The sequence below is a fragment of the Herpailurus yagouaroundi genome, unplaced genomic scaffold (assembly GCF_014898765.1).
Source record: "Herpailurus yagouaroundi ecotype Mexico unplaced genomic scaffold, PumYag 194, whole genome shotgun sequence".
NCBI classification, from domain to species: Eukaryota; Metazoa; Chordata; class Mammalia; order Carnivora; family Felidae; genus Herpailurus; species Herpailurus yagouaroundi.
The window spans coordinates 3,867,833-3,882,459 of NW_024412425.1; the positions used below are offsets into that span (position 1 = coordinate 3,867,833).

Sequence of the window (14,627 nt, forward strand, 5' to 3'; positions counted from 1 at the left end):
CTGGCGTCACCATAAATAGGGCCACCAGAGTCTTGGCAATTCTGACCCAACTGACCAAGTAATGGGACAAATCTGTACCACTCATTCATTCATTCAAAACTGAGTGTCTGCTTTGAGTCAGTTCCTGGTCAAAGAGCAGGACCAGGGCAGTGAACAAAACAGGTGAAAATTCTTGTCCCCATGGGGCCAACATTCTATAGGGGAGATCAACAGTAAATAAAATCTGTAATAAATAATAATACTAAATAATAATAATACATTAATTTTAAAAACTAGGTAAAATCTGTAATAGGTCAGTTGGTGATTAAGTGCTAAGGAGAAAACTAAAGCGGCCAAAGAGAAAGGGGGTACAATTTAATTAGGGTGGTTGAGGAAGGCATCAGGGAGATAATTATGTCATTATGTTGTAATTAAGTGATTAGAGCAAATTGTAGTGAGGAAACAAGCCACAGGACTCCTAGAGTAATGCTGTCCAAGACAGATGTAACATGAGGCACAAATACAATTTTATTTTATTATTATTATTTTTTACAGGAGATATGTTTATTGAATACACTGCAAGGGAGCAGCGGCCAGGACAGCAAAGGAGAGACTGTCTGCCATGAGACGGTGGTGAGGGACTATAGTTACAGGGCGGAGTGATGAAGTATGGTGACATAAGGAATTTTCCTTCTTTTGGTAACTGTGCCTGGTTGAGGGAAGCCCATTGGTCAGTTAGGGCCTATGATTATTTCTAGGCAGGTCACTTAATGAGACTGCATTCAGTTTGGTGGTCACTGTGGGCCCTTTTGCTTCACTCAACTGCTCAAGCCTGTTGCCTAAAAAGTGGTCTCAACATTCCCTCCTGACATATCGACAATGATAAATCTTTGGCATTTGGGCAGAGGTCTCATCCTCAGTAGCTGCTTTAATTTTAAACTTTCTAATAGTCAACAGTAGAAACAGGTAAAATTAATTTTAATAATTGAGTTTTTACTGTTTAACCTTATAGACCCAAAATACTATCATTATAATATGTAACCAATATAGAAATAATGTGATATTTTATAATTCTTTTTTCTTACGAAGTCTTTGAAATCTGGTAATGCTACCAAAACTATAAAATTGTGTTTAATGGAAAAAACATTTTACACTGCTCGTTTTTACATTTCAATTATTTAAAATTTATACAATTTTTATCCTTATTATTATTTAAAAAATTTTTAAATGTTTATTTATTTTTGAGAGAGAGACAGAGCACAAGCAGGGGAGGGGCGGAGAGAGAGGGAGACACAGAATCCAAAGCAGGCTCCAGGCTCTGAGCTGTCAGCACAGATCCCAACATGGGGCTCGAACTCACAAACTGTGAGATCATGACCTGAGCCAAAGTCAGATGCTCAACCGAGCCACACAGGTGCCCCAAAATTTATTTAAAAATTTTAAAACTCCCTAGTCCCTAATCACATTTCAAATGCTCAAGCCCCAGGTTGCTCTCAGTTATCATAATAGGTAGAGGGGGAAAGTGCAAAGGCCCAGAGATAGAAGTGTGTCTGGCATGTGGGAAGGCCAGTGTGTTTGGAACATGAGTGGTGGAGGGGAGCGTGGGAGAAGATGAGGTGAGAGAAGTGACAGGGCCAGATCAGGTGAGACCTTGTGGATCACAGAGAGGACTTCTGATGCGAGTTAGGCTGGGGACCACTGGAGTTTGTTTTCCCAACTTCAATTCTGATACTTTTTGAACTTGTACAAAAAGAGAAGGGACAGCATTACAAGTCCTCATGGGCTCATCACCAGCTCCAGTTATTATCAACTCAGGGCCAATCCTCCCAGGCACCCACTCCCCTCTCTCTAGATTACTTTGAAGCCAATTCTAGACATCATATCCTTTTACTCACGAGCGATTCATGGAGTACTGCCAGATCAGGATTGTTTTAAAATCAAATCACAATACTTTTACTGCTGTAAAGAAAACCCTAGTCATTCTTCCACATAATTCATATCCAGAATTGTCCAGTGCTGTATGAGGGAGGAAGCTGAGCAAGAGTGGTGGTAACACAAGATGCCTGGCTGGCTCAGTTGGTAGAGCATGCGACTCTTGAGGGGTTATGAACTCGAGCCCCACATTGAGTGTAAAGACTACTCAAAAATAAAGTCTTAAAAAAAAAATAATTGGGGCGCCTGGGTGGCGCAGTCGGTTACGCGTCCGACTTCAGCCAGGTCACGATCTCACGGTCCGTGAGTTCGAGCCCCGCGTCAGGCTCTGGGCTGATGGCTCAGAGCCTGGAGCCTGTTTCCGATTCTGTGTCTCCCTCTCTCTCTGCCCCTCCCCCGTTCATGCTCTGTCTCTCTCTGTCCCAAAAATAAAATAAAAACGTGGGAAAAAAAAATAATTATGGTGGTAACTTGCTGGTGTGGCTAGTGGCTCCTCATCAGGTACTGTGAGTTTCCCACGCTTCCCTAAGGCCACACTAGGTCACTTCACATGCCTGGTCACTGGCTCGGCCCCTTGGGACAGCTGAGTGTGTGACCCAAGACAAGAACATATTCTAGTGAACTGTCGTTCCCAATAGAATGGAGATCAGAATCTGTAAGGGGAACCAGATATTATTTCACAAAAGCCACCTGTGTGGCTCAGTCGGTTAAGCATCTGACTTTGGCTCAGGTCACGATCTCATGGCTTGTGAGTTAGAGCCCTGCATCAGGCTCTATGCTGATAGCTCAGAGCCTGGAGTCTGCTTCAGATTCTCTCTCTCTCTCTCTCTCTCTCTCTCTCTCTCAAAAATAAGCAATTAAAAATTTTTTTAAAAGGTAAAAAAATCCAGAAATTGTAATTGATTGCTAGATCTGTGAAGCTATGCCTTTAAACTATGCATAAGAGATTTATAGTTTCAAAATAACAGGCTTTACTGTTTTCAAATCTGCTGTAAAAATGTGCCCTGTGTGTAAAGATCTCTGGTGCCCAAATGTAAATGATCATTGGCCTTTGTGTTTATGTAACTTTTTGTTTCAAATTACTGAAAAGTTTTAAGACTAGCACATCAAACTCCCATATACCCTTCACCCAGATTCACGGCTAACATTTTACCCCATGTGCTTCACCATTTACACTCTTGCTAGTATATTTATGTATGTGCATATATTTTGGAACATTTTGAAAGCACACTGTAGACATGATTGATACTCTTTACTCCTAAATACTTTGGTGTATAGTTCTTTTTAATTTTTTTTTTTATTTTTTTTATTTGAGAGAGAGCACAGCTGAGGAGAGGGGCAGAGGGAGAGAGAGAATCTTAAGCAGGCTCCATAATCAACATGGGCCCCCAACTTAGGGCCTGATCGCATGACCCTGGATCTGACCTGAGCTGAAGTCCAGAGTTGGACACTCAACCAACTCACCCAGGCACCCCTGGTGTATAGTTCTTAGGAACAAGAGCATTCTCTTACACTAGTGTAGTTATCAGAATCAGGAAATTTAGCCACTCCATTCAATTCTGTTATTAATCCACAATACATACTCCAAATTACCCCAAGCCCCGTAAGTCCTTTATCGCAATTTTCTTAGACCAGGAGGTTTCTGTTTGACAGGGCTAAGGGATTGAGAAGCATTGACCCTGGGCCTTAGCAGAGTAAAAAAAAACACAGCACAAATACAGAGAGTATCAACCGTGTGTAAACATTGGCACACTCTGAGTCAAAGGCTTGGGGGAGGTTTTTTTGGGATATGATCCCAGGAGACAGGAGTTAGGGAGTGGGGAGAGTGAGACAGGCCAGGGGAAATGCCAGAAAAGGTGCTCATGAAAAGGTAACTGCTGTGGGCGACTGGGGCTCAGTCCCACAGGGGGTCTCTGAGGAACCTTGGGGAATAGACCTGCACTTGTCTCATCAGACAACAGGCAGGCTGGAGCACTCATCCACTGACTGCTGTCCCCCCAGGCTAAGGATTGCTCCCAAGCGCATTAACCCACATTCTGTAACTCCCAGAAAGCCCTCATGCAAAGGAGCAGACACAGGAGCTCACAGCAGGAAGCCTCCTCTTCTTTAGCTCCACGTGGACTCAAGTAGGCGAGAGGGTCACAGAATTGGGACATCATCTGGTGCCACACCATGTATTTAATTCACTCTATTATAACTGCCACATGAGGAAGGCCCTATTATGATGCCCATTTCACAGATAAGGGTACTGAGGCACGAAGAGGTTAAATCACAGGTCCATGATCATGTAATTAGTAGTACATGTTGGAGCTGGGATCCAAATGAAAGCATTCCAGTTCCAGAGTCCATGCTCTCAATCACCACTGACCTACAACTGCCTCCCTCACTCCCTCTACCACACAGATTCTGTTCATCTGTAGTACCTGGGTAGAACATCTCCCCTCCTGACCCAGGTCACCCAGCCCCAGTGGGAACTTGCTCACTGCCTGCAGCCCTGCCAGAAGCTCCCATCCTGGAGCTTCTTAGGGCTCAAGATCTTGGATCCAGGAGTGAGCAAGAGGGAGAGGTGAGTGATGCGGGAGAGATGTAATGGACAGAGATATGGGAGGAGGTACGCCTGGGGCCTATGGGTCTACCTCTCCTCCCCAACACCTGGTCGTTGCTGACCAAAGTCCTAGCTTGTAGCTGAGGCTGGACTCTTCAGCCAGGTTTGAGGTCCCCAGTACTGCCTCAGGGGTTTCCAGGCAGGCCTCCTGAGCTCCACCATTTTCTCTCTTACCTCCCTATCTTCTATTAAGGACTCAACTGGGGTTTCTTTGGGGTCAAACCACGGTGGGTCAATGGATCTGCCCAGGGGCATGAACTAGGCTGCTTCAACCAATCTGCTAGTCCAGAGGGCTCCAGAGATGAACAGATAGCTCCCCATACCTCCCCCTCCCAGAGGGTCACTTCTTGGTTTGTGAGGGCCTTTAAAAAAAATCCCCAAATACATGAACTCTTTAAGACCACCAAGAGGGAAGTAATCACATCTCCAATTTTATTCCTTTTGTTCAACAGTCCTGGGAGGAGAAGGGCCCAGGAGTCAGGGTTTCCCCTCAGAACCATCAAGTATAGGTCTTGACGGGTCTTCAGTTGATCAGATGGGGTAAGATACCCCAGCCCCTTCCCCACAGGTCCTAGTCTGCCACAATTAACGGGAAGAAAGTTTTCCAAAGGGGATTCGGGGCTTCTCACCATCCATCAGGGTATCTTCCCAAAATTCTCAGCAACAAGTCTGCTCTTCTCAGAGTTAAATACAGGAGAGGGGAGCCAGAGGTAAATAGAAAGGTGTCTCTTTCCGTCCGACGGCAGGCGTCTTGGTTCCCCATGCTTTAGGGTAAGGAGCTCTCAGCTTGACACAGTTCAGCCAGCCGGCAACCAAGCCACTCCAAACCCTCATGAGAGTTCGACCCGTTATCATGGATCGTGCAAGGTCGGTCATCTCTCACCATCTATCACGGGGGTCGCTGGCACCCCACGTCGCTAGGAGGGCTCTCTGATTCCCCAATCCATTGAGCTGGTCTTAAGACCTTTCACGTTTCATGAGGCAGGTTCCCTAGTCCCCCCACACAGTCAGGCGGGCCCCCGGTTCCCCTGCGCTATCGGGTAAGCTCCTCGTCCTGTCACCGTCCATCGGGGGGTGTCTCCGGTGACCTCATTCCGTCAAGGGGATTCCTCGGACCATCGCCATTGTCAGGCTGGGTCCCTGGCGCCCCCGCGCCGCTGGACTCCTGGGTTGGACTCCGCTGACGCACGAACGCACCCATGGCAGTGGCGTGGCCCGACCGTAGCAGCTGCAGCTGGCGCCGCCCGCGGCGGTACAGGTACTCGATACGCAGCACGTCGGAGCGTGGCAGGCAAGCATGCTGCCGGAACTCAGCCCGCACCCGCGCCTCGGCGCCAGGCTTCCCACGCCCGGCGCGCAGAAGCTCGCGGTACAAGCTCAGAATTTGCCTCTGCAGCCGGCTGGGCCGGCTCATGGCCGCAGCTGGGCCCAGGGCGCACACAGGTAATGCCCGAAGAACAGTGGCGCAGCAGCACCTTTGCGAGATACGGCAGTGCAAGGCAACAGGCACTTCCGGCCCGCGCGCTTCAAAACTTCCGCTTCCTGCCTTGGCTAGCTGGCGCCGTCGAGCCGGATTGGCTGTCGATGCAGTTACGTCACAATATTGTGGGTCAGGGGCGGAGCTGCAGGTTCCCCCGCCTGCCCCAGAGGGAATCTGTGTCCTTGAGGGGAATGCAGTTCTGGGGAACCGAAGGAGGAGGGAGCTAGGTGCTCGGACTCAGGTTTTGGGTCGGAAGGGGTCAGGGTCCCGACCTAACTCCTGAGTCTTGGGAAACGAGAACTATAGGTTGGGACCTTTTGTGTTCCCCAGGGCGCGGGGGCACTGGGAAGTAGAAGATATAGGCACAAGCAGGTTTTGGTCATAAATTATTTATTAAAACAGTCTCAGGAAGGTCCGTGGGTTCCCATCCCCAGGGCAGGTGTGCGTCGAGGGTGGGGGAGTGGGGGGGTGGACGAGTCCCAGCCCTGGGCACACGCTGAGGTACGGCGTCAGACGGTGAAGTGTTGGGTCACGGCTGGAATAACAAGCTTCTCCGTGCTGTGGGAAGACCATCAGAGAGACGGTGGAATAACAAGCTTCTCCGTGCTGTGGGAAGACCATCAGAGAGAGGGTATGGGCTCCAAGTCCCCAAAGGCAGCCTGTGGCGCAGGGAGTTGCGCTGGTCGCGCCCTCTGCCGAGAGAAGTCAGGTCCCCGGGCAGGAGAAGGTAAAGTTCTCACCAGTTATTGAAGCCCCGAACCCGGCACGCCTGGAACACGTCGACTAGGCTGGCATCCCGGAGTCCTCCTGGGAGTATCAGGTCGTCGGCTGCAATTCCGTTGTAGTTCCCGCAGGCTGCCCGGAGGCGTCCTCGTAGCGCGGGGGAGGCCCGTAGGGACACAGCCCCCTCGGGCCCCACCAGCACCCGCAGCATGGGGGACCGCTCGATGATAACAACTCGGGAGCCCTCAGCCCAGCGTACGACCACGCCCCTGCACACTTGCGCCGGGAGGCTGGCGGGTTGTCCATTCACCTGCAGAGAGGAGGCGAGTGAAGGGCGGGGATTAGGGCCCGAATCCGGAGGCGGGGCTCTGAAACTACTGTGAATCCTGCCCGGTGTCTCTATCAAAATGGCATACCCAGGTCTTTGCTAGAGGAAAAAGGTCTGGTATTTGCTTTCAAATCCTCCAGCACGAACAAAGCAACGAGTGGGAGGAAAAGATGAAAGCAAAAATGGCAAAACATTTGTAACTGTAACAGAGTTTCATGACACACCATTCTCTCCTTTTGTGATGCTTGAATTTTTCCATAATAAACTCTTTCCTAAAAGGGAGCTTTAGAGAACAAAGTCTCTAGAACCAGTTGCATTTCTCTCACCTGTGTCTTCATAATCTAATAACCGTTTACACATACTCTGTGCCAGGCACTATTCCAAGTGCTTTCATATTTGGTTATTTATTTTATAAGATAATGTATGACAGTATATTGCATTATGTAATGTAATTGATATTTTAATATACTGTCACCTAACTTAATTATGTAATTAATGATATTAAATTTATAAATGATACTAAATCCTCACCAACACTCTGACAGGGTAGATCAGTACTGTATGCCTAGGTGCCTCTTGGTTTTACTGATTAGGAAACTGAGGCCCAGAGAAGTAACGTAGCTTGCCCAAGTTCACATAGCTGGTAAGTGGCAGAGCCAATTTTGAACCAAAGGGGTGTGATTTCATGACCTGTGTTCTTGACCATTCTGTTATATATATTGCCTCTCCATTAATAATATAAAAGTGACCGCAAGAGCAATCACAGCTTTTTTTTTAACGTTTACTTATTTTTGAGAGACAGAGACAGCATGAGCAGGGGAGGAGCAGAGAGAGGGAGACACAGAATCCGAAGCAGTCCCCAGGCTCAGACCTATACACACAGAGCCTGACACAGGGCTCGAACTCATGAACTGTGAAATCATGACCTGAACCAAAGTAGGATGTTTAACTGACTGAGCCACCCAGGCACCTGCAATCACAGTTTAAAAAATTTTTGTTTGTTTATTTACTTTTTTAATGTTTATATTTGAGAGAGAGAGAGAGAGAGAACTGGGGAGGGGCAGAGAGGGAGGGAGAGAGAGAATCCCAAGCAGGCTCCATGCTGTCGGCGCAGAGCCCTACTTGGGGCTCAGTTCCACAAACTGTGAGATCATGACCTGAGCCGAAATCAAGAGTCAGATGCTTAACCAACTGAGCCACCCAGACGCCCCTTAAGTTTATTTACTTTTAAGTACTCTGTACACTCAACCTGGGGCTCAACTCACAACCCCAAGGTCAAGTCTTAAGCTCTTCCAACGGAGTCAGCCAGGCGCCCCAAGAGCTTGTATTTACTGAGCACTTCGTATATGCCACACACTCTGCATGAATCCTCACAGCTACCCTATGTGGTACTGTTCTAATCACCACTTTTTGTGGTTGAGCTGGGTTGTGGCAGAATCCTAGCTGCTCTCTTGCTGGACCATCCTCCCACTCTTACCAGTAGCCTCCTTCTATTTCTCAACATGGGGTTTCAGGTTTGTTTCCCTCTTACTTATAAACAGTATCCATTTTGCCTGCCAGATTCCAGTTCTGCTGCTCTCTGGTTTCCACGTGTCTTGGGGGAGCCAGGTGCTCTCTACTCTGGCCTCTCTCCCCACTGATCTCCAACCTCTCCTTGTCTGGCTCCTTCCCATCAGCACTTAAACATCCCAGGGTTTTTCCCATCACAAAATCGTAATGGTAAACCAGTTTTAAAAGGCCTCTGCCTCTTCCTGGCTTATCTCTACTCTCACCTGTTTGACAAGGGCAGTTTGTATGTACAACTTGTCAAGAGAGCTGTCTATTCCTGCTGTCTCCATTCCTCAAACCTGCAGTCCAGGAGCTGTCCCCCTGCTGTGATTTCTGAAGTCACTAACAACCTCCCTGGCCCTAAGTCCAAAGACATTTAGTGGGCTATTTTAAACTCAACAGTTCATTTTCACCACTATTCCCCAAATATGCTCCCTCTGTTTTCCTGGCCTTGTTCTGTTCTCTTCCCAAGCTTAAAATCAGGTCTCAGCTCATTTGTCACCTTCTCCAGAAAGCCTTCACTGGTCTCCTAAACTGAGAGTATCTCCTCTGGGCTTCCACAGTCTACCTGTGCTTCTCCCATTCCAGCCCTGATCACTCTACCTGGGCTACCTGGGCTTCCCCTATTAGAGCTCTGAGGAGGAGGAGGAGGAGGAGGAGGAGGAGGAGGAGGAGGAGGAGGAGGAGGAGTGGTAGATGACTACTTAGTCAGTAGTTCCCAGGAGTTGAGCAGCACTTGAGTCAATGTGGGGGATCAGTGGGTCCTGAGAAGTCCAGGGTGAAGTTTATATAGGGTCTAGAGAGTGTCATGGGAGAGCATGACAAGGACATTTAGCCAATGGAGGTCAATGTGAGAGCACAGTGATGGGAGAGTTCTATGTTAAAAGGGTATGGAATGCCAATAAGGGATCAAAAGGCCCCAGAGATCAGTGCCAGATTATAAAAAAGTCTTGGCTCTTACTGAGGAAGTCCCTTACCCATATTTCCTGATTGGTTCCCACAGCTGCACAGCCATCCCTGAAGCCGATGATCACTCGTGGTTTGAGAGCAGTGCAGCTAGGACAGGGCAGGAAGTCAGCAATGACATGGAACCAGTCAGGATCCTGGGGCCTGGAACCCACCAATGTGGCTAGCTCATAGGCACAGGACATAACAGGAATGGGTGTGAGCCCACTGAAGCCATCAAAGGTGGTGAAGAGGCCCCCGGGCACTAGGTGACATGTAGCACCCTCCCTGGGCTCACACCACCGCACACCCCCATCCAGGATGCAGTCTGTGCCCTGTGGGCAGGAAAAGGGCTGGCACTGGAGGCCTTGACCATGCAAGCATATACAGCGTTCCTGGCAGCCAGGCAGGATCAGTGCCTCCCCAACCTGCAGAGAGAGAGAGACTCAAAATCAAATTCAAAAAACCGTATCAACAAACAGCTAAGCACATGTATAAAACATATCATGAAGGACTAAGTTCCTTAATATATAAAGAGTTCCTAGAAATAAAAAAGAAAAAGACCAATAAGTCAATATAAAAACATGAACAAAGCTATTCAGAAAGTTAATACAAAAAGAAATGTTTCTTAGGCATTTGAAAAGATGCTCAACCTCCTAACAAGACAAATACAAATTAAAAATCCATTGAGCTGTTTTTCTCTGAGATGGGCAAAAATAAAAAAAGTTTGATGAATTTCTCCAATTGTCCCCCAAATATCTATTAACTGTTCTTTTTCAACTAGTATATAATCAAGCTTTGTGTACTGCGTTTGACTATTGTGGTTTTAAAGTCTGTTTCAATCTAGGACAATCCCTCTGCTTTTTTCACTGGTGTGTGAAAAACCTTAAGAGCTCTCTGCAAGTTCTGATGTGTGGCCAGTGTCAGTACTAGCGTGGAGAAGACATGCAATGGCAGCTGTAGCAGCTCTTATGCCCTGTTCCTCCCAGTGTGGGCATGTATTCGTTCCTGGGGTTGGTTTGGGGTTTAAAGTTTATGTATTTATTTTAAGAGTGAGAGTGCAAGTGGGAAAGGGGCAGAGAGAGAGACAGAGAGAGACAGAGACAGAGAGAGAAGGAGAATCCCAAGCAGGCACCACACCACCAGTGCAGAGCCTGATGTGGAGCCTGAACTCACGAACCGTGAGGTCATAACCTGAGCCAAAGTCAGAAGCTTCACTGACTGAGCCACCCAGGCACCACTAGGGTTTAACCAATCATTTTTTCATATCTGGTGGCCTCGAATCTCCAAGACAACTATGTCAGTCATCCCCTGGGGGGCTTTTCTTTACCTCTGAATGGATTCAAGGAGCTGAAAAGCCTTGAAGAGGACGCTTTGCCTGCCGAGGGTCCATCCATCTGTGGTCTTCTGGTAACAGCCTTCCAGTTTCTTTGGGGAATTAGCCCCACTTTTCTGTCTGTGGAGTTTCTTAGGTGATATACCTACCCTCTGGCTTCAGCTCTGGGCACATGCCCCAGGTCTGGCTAGTCAGAGACAAATCAGAGTACCCCAGATCTCCTGGCCTCTCTGGTTTAGGGATGGGCAAGTGGGACAATAGGAGTCAGCACTGGGACTTCTGCTGGAACTATTGAGAGAGGGGTCTGTCCTTCCACTGAGATGGCTAAACTGTACATCATAAACTTGGAGAAGAAGGGGACCACCACTGCCCAACATGCAGAAGTGATTTGAAAATGAGGCTATGCATGTCTTCAAATATCCATTCTCCATTTCTTCCCCAGAATTAGAATTTTTGGCTGCATTCAGGGATACCCAGCTAAAGATACATCTTCCAGCCTCCTCTGCAGCCAGATGGGGTCCCTTCGTGAAGTTGTGGCCAATGGGATATGAACAGAAGTGATATGTGCTACTTTTGGGTTATGCCCTTAAAGAGCGGGGCCTGACCTCCCTGTCCCTTCTTTTTCCTGGCCAACTTGCTTGAATGAAGATGTGGTGGGGAGTAGCTGATCACAATACTACAGGGGAGGTAGAACCACATGATAGAAGAAACCTGTGTCCCTGACTTGGATGAGCCAAGCTGGTTATTCTTGGACCGTTCATGAGAGAGAAATAAGCTTCTATCAAATTTAAGCCACTGTAATTTTGAGATTGTTATAGCATTTGGACCTAGAGCCTACTTGATATAGAAGCTATCATAGAAAAAGGAAAAGACAGGGATGAAAGACAGAAAGAAACTTGAGTTCTAGTGACATCACTTGAGTCCCTGAATCCAGCCATGCGTGAAAGCCTCAGATTTAAACAATTAAAGGTAGGTATGTTCCTTGTTGTATTTAAGATACTTGGCATCATTTTCTTCATTTACAATGGCAAATGCTGACTGATATAGTGTGGTCCAGGGAACTTTTTTTTTTTTTTCTTAAGTAGGCTTCATGCCCAGCACAGAGCCCAATGTGTGGCTCAAATCACGATCCCAAGATCAAGACTTGGGCTGAGATGAAGTCAGATGGTTAGCCAACTGAACCACCCAGGTGCCCCTGGGGAACATTTTATGACAAGATATGGGAAACTTTGCACCCACCCACCCATGCCTGGGGACCTCTCTTACAGGGATGTAGCGTCCACTGTGAAAGCAGCCGCAGTGGTCCTGAGACACACAGTCTGTGCCGTCAAAAATGAATCCAGGGTCACACTCACAGCCCTCATAGCATTGGGTAGAACAGTGAGCAGGGCTGGTAGGCTGGACACAGCCCCCATCACAGGTCCGTGTGCAGATGCTGTAGTGGCTCCGAGGCGGACAAGTCAGAGCTGCAGGTGGATGGCAAAGGCTGGTGCTTAGGACTCAAGTTTCCCTCTCCAGTCCTATTGCCTCTTGCCCCAGTCAGGCTAGCTTCCCACTGCTTTATTTAAAAAAAAATTTTTTTTTCAACGTTTATTTATTTTTGGGACAGAGAGAGACAGAGCATGAATGGGGGAGGGGCAGAGAGAGAGGGAGACACAGAATCAGAAACAGGCTCCAGGCTCTGAGCCATCAGCCCAGAGCCTGACGCGGGGCTCGAACTCACGGAGTGCGAGATCGTGACCTGGCTGAAGTCGGAGGCTTAACCGACTGCGCCACCCAGGCGCCCCAACTTCCCACTGCTTTAAAAAAAATTTTTTTTAAGACATTGATTTAGTTTTGAGAGACAGAAAGACAGAGTGTGAGTGGGGGAGGGGCAGAAAGCGAGGGAAACACAGAATCCAAAGCAGGCTCCAGGCTCTGAGCTGTCAGCACAGAACCCGATGTGGGGCTCAAACTCACAAACCATGAGATCATGACCTGAGCTGAAGTCAGAAGCCTAACCGACTGAGCCGCCCAGGTGCCCCCCCACTGATATTTTTCAACTTCCACACCTTTGAAATTCCAGTATTCTCTCCCTTGGATGCCCTTCCCCCCAACACTGCTTAGCCAATTCCATCTACATCAGGACTGCTCTGATCCCCATCAGGAGAAGGGGCTCTTCCTGCTGCCTTCAACCTGCCCCGGAGGCAACCCACACCCAGCCAGAGCACTCACGGCAAAGCTTGGGTCCCCTCCAAAGCTTCACAGGGATGCCAGCTTCCTGACAGGCGGCAGTATATGCTGTGAGGGCATCACAGAGACCAAGGTCCTGACCATGGGTATGACATACATCTTGCAGGCATATCCTGAGGAAAGCCTTGGGGCTGATATGGCCCAGGCAGCGGCCAAAGGGACCATCTGGTGCCTGTAGGAGTCTACACAGTTTGGGAGCATTGAAGATCTGGGCAAGTTGTGTGGGGCAGCTGATGCTAAAGCCAAGACTGGGCTGGGGCAGTGGGCAGGGGTTAGTGACCAGGCCCCTGGACCAGGATCTTGTGTCTAGAGGCAGATCAAGGGGGCCAACTTGGCCACCAAAGGCCCCACAGAGCCCCACCAGCTGGCCGTGGAAGGTGGAAGGCACAGTTAGGCGCACCTGGCTGCCCCAGTCATACATGATATGCAGCCCACAGGCAGTGTGCACCACCACGTGGCGGCCCTCCAACGTGGCCCAGGCCCTGCCCCCCGGCAGTACCCAGGGCAGCCGGCAGTGTTCACCATCCACCTGGGGAGGAAGAAAGGGGTCAAAGAAAGGGGTCAAGACTGAGGCTGAGAAGGTTGAGCCTGCTCCCACGCCTCCCAGTATCCTGGACATCCCTCCCAGCTGTGCCACAAATGAACTGTGAGAGTTGGGTGGAAAAGTTAGCCTCTCTGAACTTTAGTTTCTTTATTTGTAAAATGGGAGGATCAAAGTACCTACTTCCTAGGGCTGTTGGGAGAATTAAATAAATCAACAAAAAGTACTTAGAAAAATGCTCAGCATGTGGGAAGTGCTTAATGACCTAGGTCAAGATCACCCAAATGCCAGTCAACTCACAGATGTGTGAGAAAGCTGGCTGAGTAAGTCACTGAGAATTTTTTTTTGAGCTTGTTATGCAGCATTAGCTGACTAATACAGTTGCTATGAAGATTAAATGAGATGGTACAAGTAGTGCTCAGAACAGTGCCTAGCACATAATTAGCACTAAATAGGTCCCAGGGCCCTTCCTCTGGCCTTCTCTTCCTCATGAGGTCTCACCACACTTCTTTTTGAAGCTCTACTTCTGGCTGCCGAATCTCACCACACTCCTGCTTTCTCTGCTACTGTTTTGCCTAAGTTTTCATCCCCACCCATCCTAGAAGGCCCTAGTGATCTGGCCCCATCACTTCTCCAACCTCATTATCTCTTCCTCAACCCCTTACTCACTTGCTCACTCACAAGCTACACTGACTTCCTCCTATTCCTCCAACACACCAGGCACCATCCCAGTTCCCTGACCTTCACACTTTGTGTTCCCTCTGCTTGGTTTGCTCCTTCCCAGATGTTCACATGGACCCCTCCCTTACCTCCTTCAGATCAGTGACTCAAATGTTACTTTGTCAGTAGAGTCTTCCTCATCGCCTTATTCAAAATCCTAAACCTTTTTACACTGTTTCTGTACTCTCTCTTCCTTGTTTTATTTTTCTTTATAGTTTTCTTTTTCTTTCTTTTCTTTTCTTTTTTTTTTTTTTTTTT

The 14,627-nt window shown here is 48.2% G+C and overlaps 2 protein-coding genes across 2 annotated transcripts in view; both read right to left on the reverse strand.

Annotated features, from left to right (window-relative positions):
* Positions 1–4,923: 4,923 nt before the first annotated feature.
* SDHAF1 (succinate dehydrogenase complex assembly factor 1) lies at positions 4,924–6,053 on the reverse strand. The gene has a single exon (XM_040446029.1). The coding sequence runs from the start codon at positions 5,928–5,930 to the stop codon at positions 5,574–5,576; it is 357 nt and encodes a 118-aa protein (XP_040301963.1). The 5' UTR covers positions 5,931–6,053; the 3' UTR covers positions 4,924–5,573.
* A 316-nt stretch (positions 6,054–6,369) lies between these two features.
* Positions 6,370–14,627, reverse strand: part of LOC121011342 (IgGFc-binding protein-like) — a 9,991-nt gene continuing 1,733 nt past the window's right edge. Inside the window, exons 3-7 of the mRNA XM_040445610.1 lie at positions 13,091–13,637; positions 12,143–12,342; positions 9,573–9,968; positions 6,737–7,029; positions 6,370–6,554 (exon numbers count right to left, since the gene is read on the reverse strand). Coding sequence (XP_040301544.1) covers positions 6,506–6,554; positions 6,737–7,029; positions 9,573–9,968; positions 12,143–12,342; positions 13,091–13,637 — 1,485 coding nt within the window. The 3' untranslated portion in view covers positions 6,370–6,505. The remainder of the gene's footprint in view (positions 6,555–6,736; positions 7,030–9,572; positions 9,969–12,142; positions 12,343–13,090; positions 13,638–14,627) is intronic.